Below are 11,169 nucleotides of genomic sequence, written 5' to 3'. Positions count from 1 at the left end.
CCTGATGGACACTGCAAGTTGTCACTTGACCGTCTCAGCCAGGCCTTCAACAATTCTCTCCTCTTACAACTGAAAGGTGTCTTAGACGGGGAGAACAGGGACCTGGGCCACCAAGCTGCCCAAAAACATGACATCATCTCAGAGATTGTCATGCAACAGATACTACAACAGAAGCGCCAGAATGAGGTTCTGCGGCGCCAACACGGCCAACTCCGCGAAGCCAGACATCAGAAGATGCTTGAGAAGCTACGCCCTTCCACATCAGCTTCATCATCAGCCCTGGTCTCGGATCCAACCCTTGCTATGGACTCCCTCACATTGGTGCTACATCTTTCTCCAGGGCTGAGGAGCTACCAGAGCTCACCCTGGCGGATCACCCCACCACTGTGCTCCAGCCGACCCTAGCCGTGAAGATCTAGCCTGCGCTGACCATGGAGTTCAAGATAATAGTGGGCCTACTACACTCGCTCCTGCCATGGAGCCTCAGCTTGCCACTCCCACCTCTGTGCTTCATCCAGCTCCTTCCACGGAGTCTCAAATCGTCTCCACAGTGGTTCCACAGTCTCCTCCAGGAACAGAGGAGATACCTGAGCTCACCCTGGGGGAGCACCCCACCGTGCTCCAACAAGCTACTGCCGCAGTCTCAAATGGTTCCCACAGTGGTGCCGTCGCTGTCTTCAGCGAAAGAGATTCTGCTGACCCCTTTTCTGTACCCAAGATCAATCCACACCTCCCTGTCCGATTGGGAGCAGGAAGACCTACAGCCTTATCTATGAACAGTGGAGCTACCTGAGCTCACCCTGGGAGAGCACCCTACCACTGTGCTCCAACCAATGCCTCCGAATGTCAGCTGGTCCATAATGCGGGAGTCCTGCTTGCAGCCGCAGAAGGCGACAAGTCCAGCCCTGCCACTCAGACCTCTCCGGTCCCTGTCTGGTGGGAACCAACTAGTCCAACCTTTGACATACAGCCTGCTGCTGTCCAAAGACGCCCTGGGAGCCCCATCCAATCTCTGCTGCAGTGGCTTGGTCCATGCCTGCTGTCCAGGCCCTGTCAGCCCCTGCCTAGTGTGACCTGCCTGTCCAAGTCTTGTGGTTTATGCTAGCCCCTCTGAACTGTGTCCTGCTAGTTCCTGCCTTAGGAGACCCGCCTGACGTCCCCGTGGAAGACCCGCCTGATGTCCCCGTGGAAGACCCGCCTGATGTCCCTGTGGAAGACCCGCCTGACGTCCCCGTGGAAGACACGCCTGACGTCCCCATGGAAGACCCGCCTGACGTCCCCGTGGAAGACCCACCTGAAGTCCCCGTGGAAGACCCGCCTGACGTCCCCGTGGAGGACCCTCCTCACCGAGGTGTTCAGTATCCTGTCGTAGGTGACACCTCACCCTCTGTCCTACTAGGTCCTCAGTCTATAGCCCCTATAGTCCCAGTAGGTCCAGAGCATCTTAGCCCTCAGTTCCCTGTTCACCAATATTACGCTTTATATACATCACAGAAGACTGAAATATAACAAAACCGTTTTATACAGAAACATGTTTTATTCATTGTGAAATAATGAAAAATATTAACATTCCAACCATGAGGCCACTAGAGGGCGATTTGGCCATTTGACTGCAGGAAAGGGGTGTGCTGGTGTTGTGTAGATGTACAGTGGGGAAAAAAAGTATTTAGTAATTTTCATCATAGGTACACGTCAACTATGACAGACAAAATGAGAAAAAAAAATCCAGAAAATCACATTTTAGGATTTTTAATGAATTTATTTGCAAATTATGGTGGATAATAAGTATTTGGTCAATAACAAAAGTTTCTCAATACTTTGTTATATACCCTTTGTTGGCAATGACACAGGTCAAACGTTTTCTGTAAGTCTTCACAAGGTTTTCACACACTGTTGCTGGTATTTTGGCCCATTCCTCCATGCAGATCTCCTCTAGAGCAGTGATGTTTTGGTGCTTTCGCTGGGCAACACGGACATTCAACTCCCTCCAAAGATTTTCTATGGGGTTGAGATCTGGAGACTGGCTAGGCCACTCCAGGACCTTGAAATGCTTCTTACGAAGCCACTCCTTCGTTGCCCGGGCGGTGTGTTTGGGATCATTGTCATGCTGAAAGACCCAGCCACGTTTCATCTTCAATGCCCTTGCTGATGGAAGGAGGTTTTCACTCAAAATCTCACGATACATGGCCCCATTCATTCTTTCCTTTACACGGATCAGTCGTCCTGGTCCCTTTGCAGAAAAACAGCCCCAAAGCATGATGTTTCCACCCCCATGCTTCACAGTAGGTATGGTGTTCTTTGGATGCAACTCAGCATTCTTTGTCCTCCAAACACGACGAGTTGAGTTTTTACCAAAAAGTTCTATTTTGGTTTCATCTGACCATATGACATTCTCCCAATCCTCTTCTGGATCATCCAAATGCACACTAGCAAACTTCAGACGGGCCTGGACATGTACTGGCTTAAGCAGGGGGACACGTCTGGCACTGCAGGATTTGAGTCCCTGGCGGCGTAGTGTGTTACTGATGGTAGGCTTTGTTACTTTGGTCCCAGCTCTCTGCAGGTCATTCATTAGGTCCCCCCGTGTGGTTCTGGGATTTTTGCTCACCGTTCTTGTGATCATTTTGACCCCACGGGGTGAGATCTTGCGTGGAGCCCCAGATCGAGGGAGATTATCAGTGGTCTTGTATGTCTTCCATTTCCTAATAATTGCTCCCACAGTTGATTTCTTCAAACCAAGCTGCTTACCTATTGCAGATTCAGTCTTCACAGCCTGGTGCAGGTCTACAATTTTGTTTCTGGTGTCCTTTGACAGCTCTTTGGTCTTGGCAATAGTGGAGTTTGGAGTGTGACTGTTTGAGGTTGTGGACAGGTGTCTTTTATACTGATAACAAGTTCAAACAGGTGCCATTAATACAGGTAACGAGTGGAGGACAGAGGAGCCTCTTAAAGAAGAAGTTACAGGTCTGTGAGAGCCAGAAATCTTGCTTGTTTGTAGGTGACCAAATACTTATTTTCCACCATAATTTGCAAATAAATTCATTAAAAATCCTACAATGTGATTTTCTGGATTTGTCTGTCATAGTTGACGTGTACCTATGATGAAAATTACAGACCTCTCTCATCTTTTTAAGTGGGAGAACATGCACAATTGGTGGCTGACTAAATACTTTTTTCCCCCACTGTACTTAAAATACTGCACTGTTTACATTAGTATATTTACTAAGTTTACCATGTCTACAAGTTCCATAGCCTCTGTTGGTTATTGCCATGTGAACACACATTTCCTGCTACAGTGTATAGCCCATTCTTTAATACACAAGCCTGTTCTAGCTTGTTAGTCATTTTAAGCATATCAGTGCTATAGTCTAAGTTTTACCTCTGTTTTCAGAACCACAATCCTTGTCAGACATAATTAGTTTCAGAGTGGTGTTGGATGTGTGTGTGTGTGTGTGTGTGTGTGTGTGTGTGTGTGGATCATTTATTAAACCCCCTGAAACTGAAATGTTGGTTCCTCGTGTTCTGGATGGACACCCTGTGGTGGTTGCTACCGGCCTAAAACCAGCACCCACGTATTTAAATGATCTTTCGATTCTACAACCTAGCCATATTTTTCAGTTCCTATTGGGCAAAACATTATCCAAAAGACACCTCAAATTCATCCATCAAGTTTGTAGTGTCACTTTGACTGCTTTAATTCACTATAAGGGAATTTGTCCAAATACTTATGACTTCTTCAAATGGAGGGACTAGATACATAAAGTGCTTTCATTTTTAAATGGTGGAACAGATGTGTATGAAAATATCCTCAAATAAAAGCTGCCATTCTGTACTGTTGCTTAATATTAAACATTATCTCTCAAATGTAAAAGGCTGGAGTGTAGAGCCAAATAAAAACGTTTAACTTCACTGTACAATAACATATGGAGGGAAGTGTAGATCATGTTTTACAATATTTGTTTTCCTTCAAACCTCAGGGTTGGGCCCTGGGGAGAATGTCTGAGACTTTAAAGTCAGGCAATGGCTTTGACTATCCACTGACAGGAGGGGAAGAAACTGAGGGTGACTTATTTTACTGTTTAGAATATTGGCAAAAAAATTAGATTTGTCAAATCAAGATCATTTTAATATGCATTATGCAGAGTAGTAGCAACATACTGTAGTGGCATTGTTTGCTTTAAGTGTTAATATTAATTTGATCTCCTCACAGAGGGTTTCGGGCATGAGGATGCTGGCATTGTCTCTCAGGTGAGAATGTGGATCTTACAACTTAGTGTCCGTTTCATTCCTCAATAACTAATCATTGTTGTCATCCATCTGCATAAGTGCCATAGGGGTGGTCTTATTTTTCTAATTTGTAAATATATTTTTCTGACAGCCTAAATATCCTGCAAGTCTTCCAGTTCTGGAGTTTCCTAAGTCTTTGGTAGGTCTGGTGAGAAGGAAAAGGGATTGGGTCATTCCTCCCATTAACTTCCCAGAGAACGACAGAGGCCCCTTCCCCAAGAATATGGTGCAGGTGAGTGATTGTAGGTTTATGTTGGCAGGAAATATGGTTGGTTCAGGATTTTGCTCTGGTTTTAACATTGTTAATATTTACATTCAGATCAGGTCCAACTATGATAAAGAGTTGAAGATCCAGTACAGCATCACGGGTAGTGGAGCAGATCAACCCCCTGTGGGACTGTTCACTGTGGACAAAAACTCTGGGGTTCTCTATGTGACCCAGCCTTTGGACAGAGAGAGACAAGACCAATATCCAGTAAAGTTTGTAAACAAGACAAATATATGTTAATGTTTGTAAACAAGACAAATATATGGTAATGTTTGTAAACAAGACAAATATCTGGTAATGTTTGTAAACAAGACAAATATATGGTAATGTCTGTTTGTGTTTTGTCTTTTGAATTATAGAAATTAGAATGCATGTGTTATTTTGATTAAATGATTATATATTTTCCCCTTTAGCTTGTGGCTCATGCTTTTGCAGTTGGTTCGGGTAGAGCAGAAGAACCCATGGAGATTATTGTTACAGTAATTGATATGAATGACAACAAGCCGGTATTCACCCAAGATCCTTTTACAGGGAGTGTCCCTGAAGCATACCTACCAGGTGTGTCTCAGTCAACATTTAGTCAGATATCATAAACTGAGGTTTAGGATAAAAGTAATGTATCAATATTCAATCTTTTTTTTTCTTGATGTCATCCATGAAAATAATGTATTATGTTGAAATATTTTCTTCTCAGGCTTTGAGGTCATGGAGGTAACAGCCACCGATGCAGATGAGCCTGGCTCAGCCAATTCTGATGTCAGATACACTATTATTAATCAAGAACCTAAACTGCCGAGTCCCAACATGTTTGTCATCAACCCTGTCACAGGCTGGATTCGGGTCAATGCTGCTGGACTGGACAGAGAGGTTAGTGGCTATACTACTAGCATGCAATTTTAACTTAACCGCTACATTTCTCAATATGCTCCATCTGGTGTCATTTTCCAGAAAATTCCAAAATATACCTTGGATATCCAAGCTGTTGATATGGTGGGAAATGGTCTGACATCTTTCGGAAAATCCATAATTACGGTAACGGACGTCAATGACATGGCTCCTCAATTTGTGATGTCTTCGGTAAGTGCACAATCAGCAAACAGTCCTGATCATTAAACAGTAAAGGTGACTTAAAGAGGGAAATATTTTGATTGAAGGATCTGACTTGAGGAAAATATGATGAACTTGATAAATGGCATACAACACATCTTCTCACATGTTCTCAAAATGTATTTTCTTTTCAGAACACGGTGTCTGTCCCAGAGAATAAAGTGAATGCTCTGGTGGTCAAAATGCCAGTGATTGATGGAGATGAGCCACACTCTTCCAACTGGGCCACAGTGTACAGGATTGTAGATGGAGACCCAGGTGGATTGTTCACTGTTAACACCGGGCCTTGCAGACTGGAAGGAATCATTACTACAGCCAAGGTACCTGCTTGGTTTTTTGTTTCTTTTTTCAGATGAGTATGTGAATGGAACTGAGTTACAGCAAATATGTATTTGACCGAGGTCTGAATTTCATCGTAGAAGCCAAACCATACAAATATTTGACAAAATTGTTGATGTTTTTGTCATTGTGTCATGAACCTAGCTGTATCTCGTTCCCGTTTAGCCCCTTGACTTTGAGAAGAACAATCGCTACACCCTGTTGGTGACTGTGGAGAATGAGGTCCCATTTGCCATCCGCCTGCCCACCTCCACTGCCACAGTCCAGGTGAATGTGGAGGATCTGAATGAACCTCTTGTCTTTGACCCAGTGGAAAAGGTTGTTTCCATATCTGAACACCTGCCAGTGGACAGTGACTTGGTTCTGTATGCAGCTATTGATCCAGACATCATGGCACATAAACTCATGTGAGTTCATGAATCTTTCTTTTATCTGCAATTGATTAAATTGAGTTGAGGCCCTGGTATATAAATGGAGAGAGATACATTATGCAGATAAGTCAATTCAATTATATAACAAGCACTTTATGATGATGTACAATCAGATGCATATGCATTAAGATTTCAAGAAGACTTGTGAATGGCGATGTTTTAACTCAATATACTGTATGTTCTAGGTATCGCATGTACAGAGATCCTGCTAAATGGCTGGACATCAACAGCGAGACTGGAATGATCAAAACCAAACACCCTCTGGACAGAGAATCTCCCTTTGTCAAAGATGGCAAATACAGAGTTCTCATTCTCGCAATCGAAAGTGGTATTTTGATTTCGTTGTAATATCGTTCACCAGCAGGCTTCAGCCTGGGATCAAGGTTAATTTAGTTGTGACTTCTTCATTACTCCTTTTGATAAAAGTATCTTGCTTTGGGTTATCAGATGAAATCCCTGCAACTGCAACTGGAACCATTCTGATAGAACTGGAAGATGTAAACGACAATGCTCCGACTATTGATGACACCCCGTTGAAGCTCTGCAACCAAGACCCCCGTCTAGTGCGTTTGGCGGTGACAGACAGAGATGGCCCAGACTTTGCTGAACCCTTCAGTGTAGAACTTCTGAAAGGGTCCAAGATGTATTGCACTGCCCAAATGGACAAAACAGGTGAGAAATAGGGGGACATGTCTTTTAATGGTTTTGCAACCTTTAGTGTCAAAACTGCACTGCAGGTGCACAGTTCATTGCTTTTCACATATTCACTCTGCATTAGTCTGTTGAATTTTATTCATAATATCAACAGACCAAGTATGTCATTTTGTCTGCATGTTCTTTTGACAACATCAACATACTCTTCACATTCAAGGTTGAAATATGTCCCCTTTTTCTCCTGTCCCAGGAACTGTGGTTGAATTGACATTCAAGGCCATGAGGGAGCAGAGAAACTTCTACATTGATCTGACGGTCTCTGATGCTGGCGGGCTGAACCAAGACCATGTCATTCACGTCACCATGAATGAGGACAGGTGCATGACCTGGGGGGATTTCTGTGTTAGACCCTGACATAGATGAACATTTTGACATTTTCTTAGCGTTTTTATAGCTAGCAGAGCTGGATTGCTTGTTTTGCAAAGGTTGTCACTTTATTTGACATCAGGGGTATGTCACAAAGTCAGAAATGAGTCAAAACATTCACAGCTGAATTTGCCAATCCTTTTTCCATCAAAGTATTGACAAAGGGTCGCAATTACTCATGTCAATATGTGATTTTTTGTTTAATTAATTCAAAATGTTTTAAAGTTTGGAGTGAGTTATGTACATCATTTAAAAAAGCATAATTTTATGCATTTTTACATATAAAGGCAAATGTGGGTTTGAATATATTTCCTAGGGCACTGTTGATATATTTTACCATTGTTGTGAAGGTTGCTTGGTTTTTATTTCCATGGAGAACATGATCATTTGCATGCTTGCAGAGAGCTTTATGCATGTTGTTTCTAGTCTAAATTGAATAAAGCCTTTTTGGTTCATTCTCAGCTTTTGTCTCGCTCCTACTTTGTACAATGAAACCTGCGTCTCGTTCCTATTGGTTAAGTGCTCTCCCATGCAACACACAATCTTGATTTGCTTCTTGCCTTTTACTATAGCTTAGTCTTTCAGAACCATGGAGTGAAGTGTTTTATGTCCTATTGTTTTGTGTGTACTGTGTAGGACATCAGTTCCCAATCTCCTGGCTGTTCCATAAAGCAGGATCATTAAGTTAGCCAGCTGAACATTCAGATATATTTCTTGATTTTCTGTTTCATTTAGAAAGCTGAACTGGAATATGTGTAAATTGTACTGAGCTAATTGTAAGTGAGCCCCCTTTTATACAAGCTTTCTACAAATGAATCTACAAACATTCAGAACATAGCCATGTATTTATTTCTGGTATTCCCCTCAAATATTCAGAGATTTCAGCAGCATTTTACAAGGAGCTCCATTGCTCTTCATTTGGTAATATTAACACCAATATCATAGGTTCAAGATAAGCGAGGACCCTGCTGGTCAGCAAGTCAATGCCACTAGAGGGAGTAACTGCACACAAAATCAGTATCAAAATAATAGTTTCAACCATGTTGAGGCTATACAGTGTTTGTTTACATTTACTTTGTTAATAAACATTGGAGTAAAACAATCTTATATTCTGGGTTCTGATGGGGTACGACAGTTGAAATAAGTTCATGAGGTATTTAAAGGTTATATTCTTCAACAATCAATGGATAGGTTCATTTATTCATAAGTCCAAAAATGTATTTAACATCTGCTGATTGCCCCTTTAAAAGCTAAAAACGAATTTCCGAGAGGCCTGGCTGGATGCGAACCTTGTGCATACAAGGCGAGTCCACCAGCCTGTCACACCACACATTTTCCTCTTTGTTTGTTAGAATTTTTTCACAAAAACATTTATAAATACATCTATATAGGCCTACATGATGGGCTGTTAAACCTATCATCACCCCTTCAATGTCTTCAAATGACTAATAAAAAAAAAAAGATCAAGAGGCCAACAGAGATAAATATTTAAACGTTGTAAATACATAGCATACAAATGTGTACTACGTTAGCTTGGCTCTCTCTGTGTGTTCGTGCCGTGGGAGGAGGTTTTTTTTCGTTGGCAGAAAGCAATGGCTAGCTAGTATGCTAACTATTCTAGCTAACTAACTGGCTGAATAAGTTGACGTCGGACTCGCTCAAGCTGTCGGGACTAACCCAGAACTTTACACAACGTTAATATTAAATTTAATACTTTTCAATATACGTTAGACAAGGACACAAATTATCTGCTTGGCGTGTTGACACACTGGTGGTTTGTTGTGGCCGAGTATTGGTGCTAAACCGTGTTGTTGGAGGCTGGCATGCTAGTTGGCTGTGGCGTCATAGGATTCGGTGCCCTGGACGGTTTTCACGGAAGAATACTGTACCAAGTTAGCTAGCTGAATAAACTAAGCTAGTCTATTCCTAGAAAACATTGAACCGCTGTAGTTTACAACAATTATAGTTTCTGAGGTGGAAGTTGGGAGAGTTATATTTGGGTGTTTCAGTGTAACGTAAGTGAGGGAGGCCCTGCTCTCTCGCTTTCCCAGATGTTTAGTTCATTTCATTCCGATCTCCTTTGCATTATTGTAGCCATTTTCTGTAGCCTGTCAACTATGCGTCTGTCTATCCCTGTTTTCTCCTCTCCGCACAGGCTATACAAACGCCTCACACCACGTGGCTGCTGCCACTCTAACCTGGTGGTCCCTGCACGCACGACCCACGAGAGTTCCAGGTCTCCGGCAGCCTCTGGAACTGCCGTTCTGCGGCCAACAAGGCAGAGTTCATCTCAGCCTATGCTACCCTCCAGTCCCTCGACTTCTTGGCGCTGACGGAAACATGGATTACCACTGAAAACACTGCTACTCCTACTGCTCTCTCCTCGTCTGACCATGTGTTCTCGCATACCCCGAGAGCATCTGATCAGCGGGGTGGTGGCACAGGAATCCTCATCTCTCCCAAGTGTACATTCTCTCTTTTTCCCCTGACCCATCTGTCTATCTCCTCATTTGAATTCCATGCTGTCACAGTCACTAGCCCATTCAAGCTTAACATCCTTATCATTTATCGCCCTCCAGGTTCCCTTGGAGAGTTCATCAATGAGCTTGACGCCTTGATAAGTTCCTTTCCTGGGGATGGCTCACCCCTCACAGTTCTGGGTGACTTTAACCTCCCTACGTCTACCTTTGACTCATTTCTCTCTGCCTCCTTCTTTCCACTCCTCTCCTCTTTTGACCTCACCCTCTCACCGTCCCCCCCTACTCACAAGGCAGGCAATACGCTTGACCTCATCTTTACTAGATGCTGTTCTTCTACTAATCTCACTGCAACTCCCCTCCATGTCTCCGACCACTACTTTGTATCCTTTTCTCTCTCGCTCTCCTCCAACACTACTCACTCTGCCCCTACTCAGATGGTAATGCGCCGTCGCAACCTTCGCTCTCTCTCTCCCGCTACTCTCTCCTCTTCCATCCTATCATCTCTTCCCTCTGCTCTTCTCCCTCCAATCTCCTGATTCTGCCTCCTCAACCCTCCTCTCCTCCCGTTCTGCATCCTTTGACTCTCTATGTCCCCTATCCTCCCAGCCGGCTCGGTCCTCCCCTCCTGCTCCGTGGCTTGACGACTCATTGCGAGCTCACAGAACAGGGCTCCGGGCAGCCGAGCGGAAATGGAGGAAAACTAGACTCCCTGCGGACCTGGCATATTTTCACTCCCTCCTCTCTACATTTTCTTCCTCTGTTTCTGCTGCTAAAGCCACTTTCTACCACTCTAAATTCCAAGCATCTGCCTCTAACCCTAGGAAGCTCTTTGCCACCTTCTCCTCCCTGCTGAATCCTCCTCCCCCTCCCCCCCTCCTCCCTCTCTGTAGACGACTTCGTCAACCATTTTGAAAAGAAGGTTGACGACATCCGATCCTCGTTTGTTAAGTCAAATGACACTGCTGGTCCTGCTCACACTGCCCTACCCTATGCTTTGACTTCTTTCTCCCCTCTCTCTCCAGATGAAATCTTGCGACTTGTGACAGCCGGCCGCCCAACAACCTGCCCGCTTGACCCTATCCCCTCCTCTCTTCTCCAGACCATTTCTGGAGACCTTCTCCCTTACCTCACCTCGCTCATCAACTCATCCTTGACCGCTGGCTATGTCCCTTCCGTC

The 11,169-nt window shown here is 43.9% G+C and overlaps 1 protein-coding gene across 1 annotated transcript; it reads left to right on the top strand.

Moving 5' to 3' along the window:
* Positions 1-860: 860 nt before the first annotated feature.
* On the top strand, positions 861-7,972 carry LOC311137566 (B-cadherin-like; the record flags this gene model as incomplete). Its single annotated transcript, XM_084172082.1, has 13 exons — positions 861-936; positions 1,130-1,372; positions 4,211-4,248; positions 4,379-4,519; positions 4,607-4,762; positions 4,969-5,113; positions 5,250-5,422; positions 5,504-5,632; positions 5,797-5,982; positions 6,167-6,408; positions 6,618-6,760; positions 6,880-7,104; positions 7,337-7,972. The coding sequence occupies 13 exons, from the start codon at positions 861-863 to the stop codon at positions 7,498-7,500; spliced, it is 2,061 nt and encodes a 686-aa protein (XP_084028208.1). The 3' UTR covers positions 7,501-7,972.
* Positions 7,973-11,169: the final 3,197 nt, after the last annotated feature.

This window comes from Coregonus lavaretus (genome assembly GCF_964263955.1).
Source record: "Coregonus lavaretus genome assembly, chromosome: 11".
NCBI lineage: Eukaryota > Metazoa > Chordata > Actinopteri > Salmoniformes > Salmonidae > Coregonus > Coregonus lavaretus.
Note: the sequence above shows the minus strand (reverse complement) of the source record. Positions and strands in the feature narration are given on the sequence as shown.